Below are 18,861 nucleotides of genomic sequence, written 5' to 3' on the forward strand. Positions count from 1 at the left end.
CTAAAAAGTGCATTCATGGGAGAAAAAGTCCAAGTAATGGAGAGAAGGAAGTATCTTCAACCATGGAACAGAAAAGGAAAGGGGAAAACGAGGATAAAAACAGTAACTGAAGGATCCTTCATTCCCAGAAAGCTGGGACTGACTTTTCTACTCAGACTTAGATTTTTTTTCCTGATACAATGACAACTGAGAACTTCAGGGAAAGCTCTGAAGTCACTGTGCACTCCAAATGCCCTCCTGTCTCTGCAGCAAGTGCTGGGAAATGGGTCCCACGCGGGTAGCTCAGCGCAGCAGATCCGGAGGCAAGGCCAGCTGGGGTTGTCACCTCTGCTGTGCTTGTCTCGTCCCACACCAGCTGTGCGTGGGACAAACGGCCCCTTATACACTGAATAACCGTGGCTAATGAAGGGAGGAATCAGTGCCAAACGCAGAACAGCGGCATGTTCTGTAACATACGTGAACAGTGTGCATGAAAGAACATGGACCTCTTCTTGCTCCCATATCAGTAGGGGCAGAAAGACAGAAGCTCCTCCTGATATGAGGCTTCATTTGAGTTTGTGAGCTCTGTGGATACTTATTTTTCTGCTGAAGCTGTGTTCAGTAAGAAGAGCAAAAAGGCTCTCCTTGCTGAGGAGGATCAGTATGAACTCTTCACACTCTTGCTGGTCCCATTGCGGCTTTCACAAAAACAGCCTTGTTGGAGAAACTCATCTGCTTAGCACATGTACCACTTCTGAGGTCCCAAGCTTTTCATTTACAACAAGACCTGCACATGGCCGTTAGGCACAAAGGCTCTTCTCAGACTGTTGTGTAAATCTCTGGTGCTCAGCGATTAACCATCATTGGAGATATACAGTCAGATTTAAAACTTTGGCTGGGCTTTTGCACAGGCACCAATGCGCTTACAAGCTACTTTTACCATCAGCTTGGAGATACTCCAGCAAGCTACAAGGCAGTGCCAGTTCACTTTCAACCTTTAAAGCCAAGTCAACTCAGTTTTCTCTGGGGAGCCTGTTTAGAGCCCCCAGGATGAAGGTCACAGATGGAAATGCTCAGGCATAATGGGAAACCAAGCTCCAGGTTGCCCAAGGCTGGCAAGTAAGTATACAGGTGAGCCCACAATTGCAAACAAGGACACGGCCACCTTACCTCCAAGATATCTTTTCTGGAGCTTCTCCTCAACATCACCACCACCAAAGATGGATAGGGAACATTACCCTTGTTATACAGGTTAGGAGAAAACATGTGTGGGGTGGATTGTAACTGCTAGGAGGACACAAGAACAGCCGTCCTGGGACACACCAAGGGCCGGTGGAGCCTGGTATCCCCTCTCAAGCAGCAGCCTAGGCAGAGACCCAGGGAAGATCCATACCGGTGACAGCACGAGTGACCCTTCTCAGGTGCGCTGGTGCTGCTCAGGGAATTTCTTGAACCTGAGAAGCAAAGCATTTGCAGCTCCCCTTTCCTCCCCCTCCACATACTTGGGGGAAACTGAGGCAAAGAAAAGGCAGAGACTCAAAGAACCACCCCCCCAAGCCAGCGCCCCACAGCCCGGCCAGGCCAGCCCCACAAGGGAAGGATGTCCCCAGCAGTGCAGGGCCCCCCCACCGCTTTGTTAGTAGGCTGCGCTCTTATTTGATTTTTAAGGTGCCCACTTACGGTCCAGCTTGGAAAAGTAACGGTGCTGCCGGCCAGATGAACCTGCGGGGGGGGGCAGACAAGGCAATTATCACTGGGAATGTGTCAAATCCTTGCCCTGCACAGCATTGCTTTGACAACGAAAAAGTTTATTCAGCTTGCGGAGCAAAACTTGTTCAGGAATGAAAGCGCCTTCGCTCTCCCCTCGCGGCTCTTTGGCACGCTTGCCAGCGCTCCCCCCTTCCCACCCACATCCAGACATGCAGGCACATACACACACACTCGTGCTTTCAAAGTGCTGAAATAAGCCTGTAAAAGAGCCCGGTGCCTCTATTGGAAATGATGCTTCCAAAAAATACAACCACAGAAAAATTTAATGAATGAAACAGGCTGCACCACTCCATCCCAGTTAAGCATAACACTTTTTTTTTTTTTTTTTTTTTTTTTTTTTTTTTTGAGAACAGCAGTCATTGCCTGAACTGCATAGTGCAGGGCAAATTCAAGGGGGGAGCACAGCAGCCATCGTTTTGCAACTTGCCTAGCAGCTGTTGCCTATGCTAAAAAAAAAACAAAAACAAAAAAAAAAAAAAACAAGAAAAAAACAAGTTTGTGATAAGAAAGAAGAAATCAAGTGGGAAGGGAAAAGGGCTTTAGTAGTGTGGGTAGTAGCATCTCCTAATGCTCAACAAGCTTGAGTTTGCTTTGGGGAACCAGGTCTGCCCCAGCTCTGCCAGGGCCAGCTCACAAGCTAGGCCAGTTACTTTGCCTCTGGAGATCCTTCTATCTCCACGTGTAAGAGCAGAGGTTCCAGCCGCTCTGGTTGGAGGTTTTATAGACCACTCTGAGGTCCGAAGACCTAATAATTTAAGCCTGTGAACCACAAAGCACTTTCATCTGGAAAGCACAACAGATGAGGAAAACAATATCTATGTTTTCTAGCATATAAGCATAAAAAGAGGGCGTAGAAACAAGCTGAAGAAATAACTGTCTTGGTACCAAAAACTTCCCACAATACTGATGCATGAGGATCACACTGAAGTGATGTATATTAGTCATGACCAGAATATATATAACCATCTTGAACATACTAACTACAAACAACTGTTACAAGATTTTATAGAGTGTTTGTTGTACCAGTGTCTAGAAACATCATATTAAAAACAAACAAATCAGATAATTGCTTTGAACGTGGTTTTTGTTAGCATGGGGTCCTAGATGGTTTGGCACATGTGGTTAAAATGCTAAACAGCAGGCTTGCTTCTTCTCCTCTTTCTGATCTTCACTAGGAGTAACGGGAGATATTGGTGCAACTACACCAGTGCAAGTCTGAAACAGGACTGGAGTGTCTCCTAGGACTCTCAAGTACTAGAACCAACACAAGTTCCTTCAGAGGAGTGATGCTTTTATATTCCTCCAACTCTTCTTCTGTGTCATCTCCAGCTTTAAAGCACACAAGCAGCGATAGCAGGTCAGACCCACAATCGTGATTGTCATGTCCCTTGTGTGTATATCCTTTGATGCAGATAAACATAGACTGGGCTGCTGGTGCGACTCCCAGCAAAATTAGGATAAGCATGGGAGACGTGGATAAATGGAAAACTGCTCTGGTTCAGATCAGAATCGTTTGTGGGGTTTTTTTTGTTTGTTTGTTTGTTTGTTTGTTTGTTTTAAAAAGGAAACTATACCTCAGAGGAACATGCCTCCAAGCCAGCACAGGATTTCCAGTGATAGGAACGTTTTCAGGTAGCTGAATCCAAGATCTGGGGTTCAAGTGATGCTCATTCTGCAGGGACATGGTGAATTAGATCAGGGACCCAAGGGAGAGCAAGGGAGCTACAGTACCCTCCCCTCTGTACTCTATGTCCTCGCCCAGCTCTTCCTTTCTTGTCCCTCTGCTATATCCCACCATCATGCATCCAGTCAGCATTTGAGATAAAACTTTTTGTTCCCCTGCATGGGATCACCCATGTTTCCCCAAGTAGTCTGCAAAGAAAGAGTGCAGAGCTACATCACTAAATTACATTGCCACTGACTGCATTTCAGATGATGATAGGAGAGGGAAAGGACATGTACAATGCACTGCTCTAGCAGGTACTTTTAGAGAGCTCCAACTTCCTCTTCTATAGAGGAACATTTGCAGAAGAAAAGGGAAATATGTAGGATTCATCCCTCTAAATTTGCTTCCAATCTCTCCCAGTAAAGAGAGGAGATTAGGATCTCCTTCTGAAGCTCCATGCTACCACTCATGCCAGAAATGCTGTATCAGCTCTCAGGTGGAGGGTTCTAGATCACCCCCTTTTAAAGGAGATTGTTGTTGCTGCCAGAACTCCACCAAATAGTTGTATCAGTGCAGCTCACTGTATTGTGGCTGTACTCCCTGAAAGATGATGACTAGTGAGGAAAATGAAACTAATCTAGTCTTTTAGTGCCTAAATCAAGTATCAGGACTCAACACAAGACCAACATACTCCATCCTGCATGAGATTTCTTGGCGTGGATGATCACAAAAAGTGGGTACGAGATGCAACTCACTGCTACTGCAATAACTGAGTACTCTGCAGAAGGTCTTTCATCAGTGTAGGCCATTTGCAAGTCGTAACATGATTCTTAGAATTTCACAGTTTTGCACTATTAACTGAATAATATAATAACCATTATGCAATAAATTATCTTTAGTTATTCCACCCTTAACAGCAACTACAAACCACCAAGTTTCTGCTTCCACTTCGAGGAGTAGATAAAGATTTCAGTTTAGTCCTTTCCAGTTAAAATTAGATAAATGTTTTATACCTCCTGTAAAAACTGCAGAGTCAGCAGAAAACAAGAGGGATCCCGTTATTAACTCAAGATCCATCCAGAGTTAAACCACAGCCACAGTACACACTGCAGCACAGCAAGCTTCTCCCTTTGCACAACAGTGCCAGGCCGAGATCAATGACATCAGACTCTGCTTACAATGTCTTTTCTGTAACACCAACAAGAAAGGGAAAACCAAATCATAAGAATTGCAACAGAAAGGCCAGTCGGAGGTAGAAATGTATTCCACAGCACTGCTCAGGGACTCCATTTCTGGACAGCTGCCTAAAACTCTGCATCCGCCTTGTGCTGGCTCAACCCCCACTGCTCTTGGCAGGTGAGATAGAAAATTGGTTATAAAATGAGCCTTATATTTTATAAGTTTCATAAACATTTTTTTAAACTGGAATATGAGGTATTCTCAGGGATTCTGTGCCAGAGAGTAATGTGGTCTAACTTGGAAACAGAATTACCACCTGTTCATGGCAACTACTCTTTTAATCTTTATTTCTATTTTATGAGCTGACCAACACTTTTTTATTAGCTGACAATTAACTTAGGTTGATTTAATTACACAGAATTGATTACAACTCTTCTTCCTCCCAGGGCAAACTTTCTGCAAGACTGTGTGTTTGAACATCTTGGACTCTGTATCGGTAAAGCTATGTTCCAGGTCTTTTCATCAGAAATGGTCAAACATGTCAGTTCAGGTCAGTATATGTCAGTAGACCCAGAGATGCTCTAGGTATTGGTTAAAAGGAAAAAGGCAGGCTCTAGCTGCCTGGCTGGGCACAGAGGTGAGAGTTGGGCATCAGGTAGCACTGCTAGGGCTTAACTAATTTAAGAACTTCCACCTCTGTTTTCACAAAGAGTCTGTAGGCACACACACAGACACACAGTTCACCAGACTGGGAAACAGGTACACTGAAAAAGAAGCCAAACAAAACATACATACATACATATATATATATATATATATATATATATATATATATCACTTCTTAGCTAGATCAATTCCCTAAACGAAGTGGCAGCACAAATGCTTGAATAAGTGTACTAGAAAGGGAAGTGCAGGTGTGGAAGGAAGAACAGGCATAGGGAAAAGGGTAAATTTTAAGCAGACACTGCTACTGAAAAGTGGTTCATTCAGCTAAACATAAATACAAAAAATACATGCTGTTGCTGTCTGCCAATGTCAGACAGCACTGTGGGCAATCAGCATTTTATCTAAAGCTTGAAATTGATGACAAAAATCTGTTGACATCAACAGGCCAGGAGATCAGGACACCTACATCTTGAACAGATGCCTCTAAAAGAGACGCTGCCCATTAAGCAAGGAAAGCTTTTTTAAGGGTCTCTAGTGTGGGAACACATGCACTTGTGCATGAGTATTCAGGCTAAAGTACCGTGTGTCTACAAGACTCTGGTCTACAGGGCAGAAGACAGCATAGTGAAGATATATATGCTAGATTTAATATGTGATTTTTCTTTTATTTGCTGTTGTTACAGTTTTCTTTTTTTCCTTTTTCTATTTTTTTTAGTCTCTTAAAGCCATATCAGGAAGGGAATCCTGACTGGGCAAACTTCTCAAGGTAAGCACGTACTTAGCACTACACCCATGGGCATGGGCTTTAACTGTGACCCAAACATCAGCCAGACTGAGAAGAGAGAGTGGTTATCCAGACAAGTTGTACACATTTTTACATTTGGCTCACTTTAAAGATGTCTATATGCTACCCAACAACTACCACCAGCTTTAACAGTCTTCTACTCAAGGACAAACTTTCTCATGTCAAGATTTCACAGGTCCCATTTTGCAACAGGACAAAACTCGGGAGTTAATTGTATCTGCAGAGCTTGCAGTAGAGGTTGTGGCAACAAATCAACCCTGGAGAGCGGATAAAAATGGCTGTAACAGTAGTAGACATTTGGATGCAGTTAAGTGTAGACAATGTTGCAGTCAAATGGCCATTCTTCAAGATACATGCTGCCTTTGACACTTACAGAGACTTGAAAAGCAAAACAGCACCATTAGTTATGACTCCCTGGCAACAAGACTCTAATAATTCCGACTAATTGTCATGGAAAGTTACCCTGATTGCAAATTTGACAATTAAAAAAAATCCAATTTTGGAACTCCAAATAGGCTAGAAACATAATTAGGCTCTGTATTTTAACACCCTCTTCATCATTGGTGGGGTACAGGAGGCTCTTCCAAAAGCTTTGTTTGGAAATGAATGGCGCCATATTGATGAAACAACTTGGACACAAACCAGAAATTAAATTGAAAGTTTAAACAATGCAGCTGTATTTTATCATCCTGTATTGTCAAGCTTTAACGAAAATAGCTCCTAAACAGAGCCACATGTTTTGCCTGTTGCCCAAAAAATGAAGGTGAATTTTAAAACCCTTTCCTAAACTGCAGGATGCCAAGATTTTTCTGCTAGAAGTTATTATTAGGATGCAGAAGTATTTCATACAAGTCTTGACAACAGTTTTGTATGGTTTCTATAAAAGCAGCTTCATGTTTTAAATCAGAGATGACTTAGATGAGTGACACTTCAAAAAAATGGCACCTCTGTTGTGGTACATATGGTACCAGCAAAAATAAAATCTCATTATAACCTGTGTTCCAACCAATACAGACAGTATAAGCAGGACTGCCCTTGTCCTGCTTGTATCATCAAAAACAGTGTCACCTCAGAACCTGGAAGCAGATCAAATGCGGGTGTTTCAGTGTCACTGAGAAAACTGCAGTCAGCTGTTACTCTGAGAGCAGCTCTTGCCTTGAGGATTAAGATATCATGGAAAAAAACCACAATTGTTAGTTAAAACACTCTAAGAACCGTATCTTTGATAACAAGCAAATTGATGAAGATATGAAAGACAGAAAATGCATAGCAGGACTTGGTCTTTTTAATATCTCAGACTGAATTTGCCCAGCTGGAAAAATTAGAAAAAAATTCTTTTTTGGGCTTGTCATCTGTTCAAATAGCCTAGAGGATTTTAGGAGGATGCCACTCATACAAATTAGATGGGATTCTACCCACATTTATTTACTAGAGCACAGCCTTTAACATTGCAAGATTCAACTCTATGTTATGCAAAAATCTACTGAAAAACTAACAGCATGTTAAGTCCTACCAGACTTTCCCATAAAAGTTTAAGTGCACAATCCCAGTTTTGAATCCCCATAATCCCAGAACCAGGACAGGAAAAAACCTCTAGGATTGAAACTCCCCAGCTGAAGAGGTTCAATGGCTCAACTCTCCCGTACGCTACAAGCATGATGTATTTTAATTAGATCTATCAGGAAGCTTGCAGAGGGGTCCACGCAACTTCCATCTGAGTCTGCCGGATGAAGGAAGGGAGATGAGACACAGAGAGATAAAAAGTGAAGAACAACAGGCTCCACGCAGTGTCTCTCAGCCTCTCTCACTGGGTAAACACGTCCATCAGAGCCCGAGAAAGAGAAGTCAGGCTAAAACCTCTGACAACGGAGGTCTGTAATTCAGAGGATCTTTTATCTGCCTTTGCAACATAGGCTTGCCACTAGTCCAAGAAGTAATTTAATTGAAAAGCTTCTGCTTAGTTTCTGCACATGCTTTTTTATTTTGTGCTTCTCTGTGTAAGATGTAAACAATGCCTTTAATTATTATATTTAACCATGAGACCTAAAAAGATGAGATCAAACAGCCTTGTAAGGATTAAAGCTAAACAGGTTTATAATAAATAAAAAAATAAACAAACTTCTGAAACACTTGCTGTCCAGTCACTTGTAATATTTCAGTGGGCGGATTACAAACACATATTCCGTGTACCGTTGTTTCCAATGTGACTTCAGGTCTTTACAGCACACTGGACCTAGACATCAGTCACCGTACCCTCCCCCAAGCAATGGTATTTCATCCACCAGTGCATTCACGTGCTCCCACGTAAAAACTATTTCTGCTGGAAGACCGCTGTCAGTTGGACACCATACGCCTCCCGTACGAGAGTACGCAAAATCCAGCGCAACACGAAGGGCAGGCTGTTTCCCCGAGACTCGGAAGAGCGCTGGTTGGTACCTGCATAACCTTGGTTATGCTGAACCTCTCTGATCACACCTGCACACATCCCAGAGTACGCAGCAGGGATTTTGAAACCAGTGCCAGCCCAGCTACTCCCACCAGCAGTTCAGCCTTCTGCCCACTCCAGCAGACTGGACTTGATGCAGTGCCAAATAATCAGACAGGTTCTCCAATCTAAACCAGCTTTCCAACACAGGGCTGTGCTAACCCACCAGCATCCCAGCTCACACTGGCATGTCTAAAAGGTGCTGTGCCATGTGGTAAGACTGGAAATAGGCTCTAGTCTAAGCCCAGCGCTCAGTTCAGACAGGATCGCTCAACCCTCTGGAGATGCCTTTTTTTCTCTTCTCTTCCTCCACCTTCCCCTCCTCCTAGAGGAGGGCTGGAAGACTGGTTTAAATGATGGCTAGATACATAAGGAGACAGGCAGACAGACAGATGAGCTTCAGGCAGACGAATACCTGTCTTTACGTTTTAAATCCCTGTCTGTTGAATGTGGACGTGGTACATCCTTTCCTTGAAAATACTGGATATGTTAACTGTATCAGGGAGCCTGACAGACTCACTATAGTAACAGAGGGCGCACACGCTTTTTGGGCAGACCATGAGAAATGCTCTTGCAACTCAGATTTTTACCCAATATATCATTGCATTACAAATTCTTGTGGTTCATTAAATGTTATCTATAAATGTTGGGACCAGTAGATGGTCTTTAATGAGGTTGCTACTCCTATTTATCTGCCACTGTTCAGTGTCTCAGTAGCATTTTCTCTCTTTTAGCAGACAAATGAGACTGTAAAAGAAGCAATACAGATGCCAGCCAAATAGCTTAAATGCTGTAGTTGTACGTAGACCTTGAAAGGATACCACACTTTACAGTCTACAGCTTTGCTAAAGTGGCTAAAAAAGGGCTAAGAGGAAGTGTCTACCTGTACCGGGCTCTGCTGTGTAAGTTTTCTCTACTATACTTCCATGGCTAATGAATATCCAACAATGCTCGATAAAAACAGTGTCTGCTACTGATCAAGTGCTGGTTGCTTTGTATCACACTTGAATCTAACAGGAAGAAATGTCCAAGAAGATGTATTGTCTAAGTTCAATATTTTATCAAAACCATATGAGCACACATAGCCCAAGGTCCTGGTCAAAAGCCAAAATATACAAGCAGAAAACTGCAAGTGGGTAAAATGTGACACTTAAATAAAAAAAAAGAGAGAGAGAGAGAGAGAAAGAAAATAAAAGAGAAGGGGTAGTTACCTTAACGCCAGAAAGAAAGGCATTTTTACCATGATGGTTGAGCACATCTGGAGCAACTCTGCCGCTTGAAACAGGACACAGTGGTTACCTTAGAGCCTCTTCATGCCAGACTCTGCCAAATGGAAACCCTAGCTAGCTCAGATCATCTCTGGATGATGTACTCTGGCACCTCTTCTCTTATGCATTCATCGACACACATGCATACACATGTGCACAGACCCTTATGTCTGTTCTGAAAGGAAAACCACTGCCTTCACAGCTATTTTTACTCTTTTCTGAGAATACAGTAAAACTGCTTCTGAGAAGCTTTCTGAATGACTTCTTTCATGCTACACACCTGCACCTTAGTGAAGGACCCTGTCCAGTATTGTCCTTAAAGACATCCTCTTACATTGGAGAATAACATAGCAACACTGAATTGCCAGTGGTTTAGCCCTGACCTTCAGATGATTACCTATATCCTTCCATCCATACTTGCTCCACTCTCTCTTGTTCTGTTTCAGTCTAAGTCTCTTTGGTTTTCACTGTGGCCAACTTTGGAGTCATCAAGAAGTGGGGAGAGGGGACTATGTTTAAGCTGGAACATACTTGACTTTACTGATTCAAAGCCCTAGCTTCTTCTACAGTTTCATTTGCTCCCAGCTGCTAAGGAAACAAGAGTTTCAGCTGTGCTTTCTGAACCCAGAGTAACTCCCAGGACAGTGAACTCAAAGTACCAGTTGGCCAGTAGACTTCAGATACCTGCTATACGTGCTTAAGGAAAGAGAGTCTAAACCATCTGTGACAATAACACAAGGCGAATATAAGGCACTAACCATCACCAAGCTAGGCTCGCACATTTTACGTGCTAAATCATTGTTTTCAATTAACTTCTAGAAAGAAAACATATTGAATGAGTTTGTCATGTTCCTGGTAAGGCGCAATCCCCCTTGCCCAACTTGAAAAAACCCTGCAGGGCAACAGGAAACATTTCCAAATCCTCACAAGTTCCCACCCCCCAACACACACAGGACTGTCCCATCAGCATCCACCTAGCCCTCTAGAACTGTTTTCATTCTATACCATGAAAATCAGTGGCAGAAGAGTCCTGAGAGTCTCGGATCATTTTAGTTGTTTGTCCAGTCAAGGTGAAAAAGTCTCATGGAAAAGGCACCAAACTGAGATGCTGCCCAAGCACCACCATGCCTGGAACGGCCATAATTCCACCAAAAACATGTCCACTCTGTTGCTGAAAAGTGACATAGCACTTGGAAACTACTGGAAATTAGTTCTTAAGCTGTTCACTATTTCAAAAAGTTATTTTGATTTAAAAATCCACCTTAGTAAGGCTATATGTATATCTTCTTTCCTCGATCTTCCTCCACTTACATAGCTGCAGTTGCTCTAAAGGACAATTCAGAAAATGCAGCTGCAAGCACTCAGTCAGGGCCTAAAACCTATTGCTGTGTTGTCTTTAGGCAGCAGCAAAGTTTTACTAATAGAATTTGCCTTCAGGCATAAAAAAAAACTTTGAAAAGTCAAAACTGGAACCTGCTCATAATCTACTGCAATGGGTTTTTCAATCTGCAGCTTGGGTCCATGAAAAAAAGTAGTTCACATGACCTCTGATTGCTGGAGGGAGAAAGCTGACCATAAATTTGAGTATTTTCATCTGATAAGAGAAATAGGCACTCCATTTCTGATTTGGAGAGCAGTGTAGCCGCTTGATGACTTCTAGGAGAACAAGTCAGCTTGCAGCCGGTCTCCTTTCACTACCTCTTACAGATGGCTGTTCTCAAGGGTAAAACTCTCACACAAGCCCTCTTTTCTTCCAGTGAAAAAAATTCACTTGTGCAAAGAATGACTTCTAAAGCATAAAAATAGCAGATGGAAGTGCAATTACTAAACTCATCTCTCCTAATAACCAAAAGCAGTATTATGCTCTACAACTATGTAATGCTACATTAAAAATAGGACAGCATCAAAAGATGCACAGAACACTTAAAGAGATTTATTTTGCTGCATTGCTATCCTTGAGCTATAGCAGACTTCAAGCTTTGCAAGCTAGTTTCCCAGTGAAGGTGAATACACTGCACAGAATCTGGGGAAGTGATCAGCAACACATGACCTCTGGTTAAGGAAGCTCTCCAAAACCCAGTACCAAGTTCAAACAAGCAAGTCCACCACAGTTCCAAACAGAGCACGGCAATCAAACTGCAAACTCCAGTTCAAACCTGGAACAGAAACACCAGCTCTCATCACATCACAAATCCCTCGTTCCACATTGCAGACCACTCTTCTAGTCTTTTGGAACAGCACTCCAAAGGGTCCAGGTCTTTGGCAAAGGAGGTCCTGACTGCCAGGAGCAAGCACACTGCCTCCTGCTAAGGAGGCTTACCCTGAGAAGCATGGTAAAAATAAGGAGACCTCAAGGAAGGCACTCAGCTGATCTCAGGAAACATGAGCTGGATAGCCCTGCTATAGAGAGGCAGGAGAGAAAAGTTTTCTGCTGTTAGTACTTGTTCCTTGCAAAAGACACATTCTGCCAAATCTATCAGTGCAGCAGTTCTTCAAGGTCTCCATTATTCACATGCTACAAAACTGAACTTTTAGGCTGCCATCTGGCAGGTCCTGCTGTAACTGAGTGTTTGTACAGAGCTTAGCAGTGCAGGGCCCTGGCCTGATTGGTCTCTAGGTGCTACTGAAGTATTGCTATTAAATAACAGATCACTGTTTAACTCACAAAGTCAACTGGTGCACAAGCAAAGTAGGGTTTGTGTTTGTTTTTAAATTCAAAAACATAAAAGCTTATTCAAGGATCAACAGATGACACAGATAGGACAGGACTGTCAAGTGCATTTTCGGCAAATGGTGATAACCAAATCATTTTGAGCTTGCAGTGTAACACATAATCTGAGAAACACTAGCATTGAACTGATCAGCAAATACCCCTAAGACCAGCAAGGCTAATGAGAACAGCAGGACAGAGGACAGAACGAGCATATCTTTAGAATCCAGACTCTACATCCTAAAATTCTTTAATTTCAGTTACTATGAAATTCCAGGGCTTCTCTGATAACATCTAGAAGGCAAACATTACTACAGCACAATCTCCAAGGAAGCAAATTTCAAAATTGAAATGACCTTTGAAATATTTGCCTTCGTCACATTTGCCAAGAAACTTGGGGCAGTTTCATCTTTCATCAATGCTGATTCCCAGCTTTTGGCAACTAGCACACATTCTAGGTTGTTATTATTAGTAGTAGTATTTTAAATTAGTGGCTTAGAATCCATTTGTGTCCTTTGGTATTGAAGGAATTTGAAAGGAAAAAAAAATAATAAAAGAACAAACAAAAAAATACCCCCAACTCGGAAATTAGACCTAGCTAGCTAGTATGCCTGGATTCAATCTATAGCTCCTCAGAAATAACAAGCCAGTAGAAGATTAATTCAAAATCATAGGATGGGAATGCATATGGATTTCTCATTCTGCTTACTGGAGGGTAAGTTACATTTATCTCTGAAACTCGGTCGATGTCTCAGTCATTCAAGGACTGAAAGATTATCTGTCCAGTCACCTCCGGTTTACACCTAGACAGGACAGGTTGCTCCATTTACATTAGATGATTTGCCTTCAAGTCTTGCTCATTCTCAAGGGGTAGGTAGAAGTATTTTCTACCACAGTACTAGTGCAGTCCATACTTTTCAAAAGTGAAGGCACTCTTCCCTGGCGTGTTCTCTGAAAAAAATATTACCGAGTGTTACACTTCCTTTGGGACATAGACAATTGCCTTCCTATTTCCCACTCCTAGGGTATGTAGATTCAATGCCAGACGTCTATGAAATATTTCATTCTAAAGAGGGGCTACTGATTTCCCTCATCGTTTTTCAATTAACAAGCTATTATGTTTAGCGCTGGCTGGGACACAGGGCACTGAGCACACTGCGAAAAATTTCACAAGGGAAGTTGTACTGTGAAATCACTGGTCATACAGACGACACTGGCAGGGACCTGAAGCCATCTTACTCAGAACAGTTTTAGTGACACCCCCCCACCCCCCAGAAGATCCAAGATGACCTCAGATTTAGCCAAACCACAAAACGCTGCCCAAGCTATGAGCACTTGGCTAGTAAAATGTAATGTACCCTCCCCCAGATAACTTGGCCTTGGCTAGACTTGTCCAGCTGTTTCATTTAGTGAATCGGAGCCTCAACGCATAAGGAAAGGAACCACATGATTTTAGATTCACTGATGCACAAGGGAATTTTCCCTAATAATCCCATCCATCACAACAGAAGCTAGATGTGTGAATGATGATGCCCTAATTTTCCCTGGGGAGAGCTAAGAGATTCATATTCAACAGGCCATACAGAGGTTTGCATCTGTGTATCTCAGAAATACAATTAAGTATCTTCACTAGAAGAAACTGCTTTTTCTTTCTTCCTTTTTAATGAACAGCTCAGAGTTAAGAATATCAGAATGAGACCAAATGCCTCAAAATAGTCAACAACACCTCAAAAGACCCTCGAAATTTTATCTTTAGTTTCTTCAAACTACTTGCTGCCTGTATGGCTAGCGACGAACTTTACATCCTCTCTCTCTCATATCTTAACCTAAAAGGCTAAGGAGAAAAGGTCACAGTTATCTCAGAGCGCTCAGGCTATCCTAGCCATGACATAACCATGCAAAAGGGCAGTGAATATACTGATGCGTCAAAGATGGACCCATGCCAGTTTACACCAAGGCAGGATCCAGCCCTTCCTACCATCACCTCAAAAGACAAGCCTCCCATTGTGAGCATAGGAACATAAAGGTTTATGTTAACAGTTAATGATGTCATGGCTAGTAACTCTTCCCTCCTGACTCTCAGTTATTTCCCCATGTTTTTCACAGGCCATAAATTGTACGTTCGACTAACCAGCAGAGGTAACCATACACGGTTTTTCTCTTTTCTTTCTCCTTCCTACTTTCTTCTCTTCCCGTAAAGAGCTTCAGTTATACGGAAAAATTGTACTGAATGTGACTACGTACAAAATGCCCATCAATCAAACTGCTGTGAAGTTTAGAAATTGTAAAATGACAGGAGCCTACAGCACTGTTTGCCTGGGCACACTCTAGAATTCTGCAGCTTCTGAATCACAGCTTTGACCAAAGCCATTGCCTTTTGAGACGTTCAAGACCAACAACTTACAACGCAGGGTTCACAGAAAAGGCATGAAGATTAGGTCTCTGAGAAAAAGAATGTGAAAGACCAAGCAGAAAATCTGCATTCAATTTTTTTTAGGTGGTGCAGAAGGACAAATTTCAGTAAGCTCCATCAAGTCTGGAAGAAGAGCAACGAAGAGCTCAACTTCTGCAAAGAACTCAGAAGTTATGCCATCCTGACTCAGTTTTTAGTAAGACAGATCAGAGAGAACGCGACACTTGACTTTCCCTCTCTCACTGCTTACATTAATGAAGTACCACTTAATGCAATATACTGTTTTTGCATTACTTCAGTGAAGTAACACTGAAATAAGGTTCTCATGGCAAAGTTACTTGGCTATACTACATATCCTAAATATGTCATAGTATAGATTTAACATATGGGTCATTGTAACAGTGTAAATTGGGACTAACTTCACTGAAGCCAACAAAATTATGCTGCCATATAGTCGGTGTGAGATGAGAAATGGGCCTGTTGCCTTCATATCTTAGCTATCTGCCTGGAACATTCGATTATGTAATGGAGAAGGTTCTTTTTAAGAGCAGAAGAGGTGAGAAGGAAAAGCAATGTAATAGCATGCAAAGGAATTAGAATTTCCTGACTCCAAACTCATTGTCTACTTGCTTGAGCCCTAGAGGTTATTTCAGAAACATCATGAGATGCTGAAGTTGGAGACAGTCTATTTTCTCATGCTTTGTCTTTATGAAGGTGAAAGCAGTCAAATCAATGGTTTGGTCTCTATCAGCCCCATGGGAACTGCTATTGATGCTTTATTCCTTTCCTATTCTTTACTCCTTTTCATTAGCTAAAGAGTCTATAGCACGTAGCATAATTCCCGTTACAGGAAGGAAAAGTTAATGCTGAATCTGGAGAAGCCAGGGAAGTATCAAGAGATTTCCAACAGCTGACGGCTGCTCTGGAGGAAAATCCAGCTGCTCCTTTCCATGCTGTGACCTGTTAAAGTTGGAACAGCAAATTTCCAAACCAGTCTGTAGCCATGCCTGGAACAATGAAGCGTAAATAAATTAAATTCTTATCTCGGAAAAGCTTATGAGTGTCTCACTCTGTATGCAAGCTTTTCAGGAAATGGGGGAGGGGAGGAACTCTTCCAAAAATTCTGCATTAAAATCATGTATACTTTTGGCGGTCAGAGAAACAAAGGGAAAAAAATGAGTAAGAGAATAGCAACCTTTTGTCTGATAGAACAACCAACATTATCTATTGGGGATCAAGAAAAGTCCTTCAGACTCTGGCACTTGCCCTTCATAGTAAAAGAAATTCAGTTAAGTATAGAACAGCACAAGCTTTCTGTCTGAGCTCAATCAGCAATTCCCCCAAAGGAAAAAACAATGAAGAGTAATTAGTTCTGCTAATAATAGTGCATAGCCTGCATGTATGATCTCAAAACGATACGCGCACAAAGCAGTGCAAGTTCCAACCCCAAAAGCTTATATTCTCCGTAGACAAGGGAAGAGGCTGGTAGGGAAAGATACAGGACAGGACAATACAGACACAGGCTGGACTTTCTTAAATTGTAGTCTTTTGCCTTTTCCTTTGAAAGGATGCAACTTCCAAGCAATTGTTAATGCCTTGAAAACCCTTCAAATGATTTGACATTTCATATGGGCACTGATCAGTAGCAAAGGCTCCAATGTTTGTTGGAAGGGCCACAGAGCGAGAACATTATAGAAGGCTTGCAGTAACATCAGTCAGCTTCACTGGTTGGGCAAGGATATCAAAGCAGCAAACACCTCAACTAAAACTTTAAAGGCTACTGAAAATAGCTTAAAATATGACTTTTGGAAAGCTACCTTCCTGCCAAGCAGAGCAAAACCCAAGTTAAGCCTGCTGCTTTTACCTGGGAGTAAACTATATCACACGAAAATGGAGTGCAAGATGCATAGACAAAGAGCAGTTATGACATGAAACAAATGTCTACCGAATTCAGTCATTTCTCAAAGGGAGTAAAAGCTAATCACATAACCTAAGGAGCAGGCAATCGCATTTAAAAGTAATGATGCAAACCATTCTTGAAAAATAAAAACTAGATCTTTGCCTGTTCTTAGATTCTGATACTAAAACCATTATTTCAGTTTGACCTCTGTGTCACCTAAGAGAGAAAAAAAAATCACTATCATAAAACCGGACTGCTACGAATACCTGTACTGTATTTAATCGATGGTTTTGTAAAAGTGTTTCTCCCAGTAACCCTGTTAAATATTCACTGCTTTCTCAACTAACTAAAGATTCTCAATGAAAAAAAATCAGAAATTACAGTAAGATTTCTGAATTCCAGACTAAGTTTTCAGATGAAAACCATCAAGATCTTGGGCAGAAAAAAAATAGCAATCCAGTAACTTTTTAATTTAGACTAAATATCAGTTCTCTCCCTTAAAAAAGTCAAAAGCAAATGTTTAAACTTCCTCCCTAACACTAATTTTATTAATACTGTCAGCAATTCTCAGTATTGCAATCTAAGACAGTGAGTCAGGCAGCAAATCAATCCACTCGCCGAGTCTCCAGGGAGAAAGAAACAACAGAGGAAGGAGGCCAAAGAGATTGTTGATAATAGATATTTAGTCTCTATGTGGGACAAATACTTTGCTACTTCCTCACACTCCTTTTGCTCTATTACACTGGGGTCGCCCAGTTAGCCGTGGTTTAAATGCCTAAATATAGCAATCGAGATTACGCTGTCTAGAATTGCTATATGGGAAGAATTTCTGCCTTCCGCTCTCGCGAGTGGATTCTCAGTTGACTCATAGCACACGCCACCAAGTTCAGGGGCTGCGACTTCCCTTGGTGGAACAAACGGTCCCATCCTTAGCTTGAGCAAAACTGAGAGCCGCTTCGGACAACCCCGTCCTCCTCGAGCTTTAGTTCTCCAGCAGCCCATCGGATACAAGCACGCTTCTACGACCATGCCTTCATTTAGGCACCAGCAAGTTACACGTTTGAAAGTCAGAGCTAGTCACCGTGGACTCTCTTCACAGCCAAAGGCAAAGAACAGGCAATTCAACTCCTCCTGTGACAGATGTCCGAGCCAGTTCACACAACCTGGAGGTCCCTGTTTTTCTGCGTTGACTGCGAGGGGAGCTTAGCATGAACTCCAGCTTTCGGAGTTAAACCCAAGCAGCTCACAGCTGTAGATGTCATATTTTAACTTTTGCTTTTTATGTTCATCGCCACCAGCTTTTTATTCGTGCCTCCTGCACACACACAAAAACGGATCTTAAAATGAACAGGCAGTTCGAATTTTCAATGCAGTATTAATGAAAAATGAAATGCAAAAGAGTTTGGGACCTGCTGGGCACTGAGCAGCTAATAAACACACTCGCATTTTCCTGCCAGCGTTATTTTTCCTGTTTGGTTATGTTTAGTTAAGGGACTAATGAGAAGCTTCTATACATGGCTGCATGTGGAGGCTTTATTTCCTTTTCATGTGGGAATGGGGTTTGTGTGCGATTTGCACTGACCCTTCTTCCCACACAACACCAGATCTCCATCGCCTTGGCTGCGTGCCACACACTGCGGTTTGGTCCGTGGTCCCTCAGGTAATTATCTGAGGAACATTTACATGGAAAATGATGGTACAACCTTACAGCTGTCAGCCTGGGTTTCAAATTTGGCTGAGCCAGGAAGAGATTCAAAGAGAAAATCCAGATTCTAAATATAAATTAAGGGGGTCTTAGCTTTTTGGGTTTTTTTTTGTTGGTGGTGGTGGTGGGTTTTTTTTTTTTTTTTTTCTTGTTTTTTTTTATAGGGAGAAGTAAGGGAAAGGTGAAAAGGGGGCCTTCTTGGTGGAACAAGCCTTAGTCCCTCAAGATGGTTGAGAATTTTGATCAAATTACTCTGTACCTTCAGCTGTTGTCATGCAGGACTGGGCTCTCTTTCAAAGGGAAATTGCATTCAGC

At 42.1% G+C, this 18,861-nt stretch overlaps 1 protein-coding gene across 1 annotated transcript in view; it reads right to left on the reverse strand.

The window, feature by feature from the left end:
- The window catches only part of COL26A1 (collagen type XXVI alpha 1 chain), a 173,363-nt gene that overhangs the window by 53,519 nt on the left and 100,983 nt on the right, over nucleotides 1-18,861 (reverse strand). Inside the window, exon 4 of the mRNA XM_062592601.1 lies at nucleotides 1,660-1,701. Coding sequence (XP_062448585.1) covers nucleotides 1,660-1,701 — 42 coding nt within the window. The remainder of the gene's footprint in view (nucleotides 1-1,659; nucleotides 1,702-18,861) is intronic.

The sequence above is a fragment of the Rhea pennata genome, chromosome 20, assembly GCF_028389875.1.
Source record: "Rhea pennata isolate bPtePen1 chromosome 20, bPtePen1.pri, whole genome shotgun sequence".
NCBI lineage: Eukaryota > Metazoa > Chordata > Aves > Rheiformes > Rheidae > Rhea > Rhea pennata.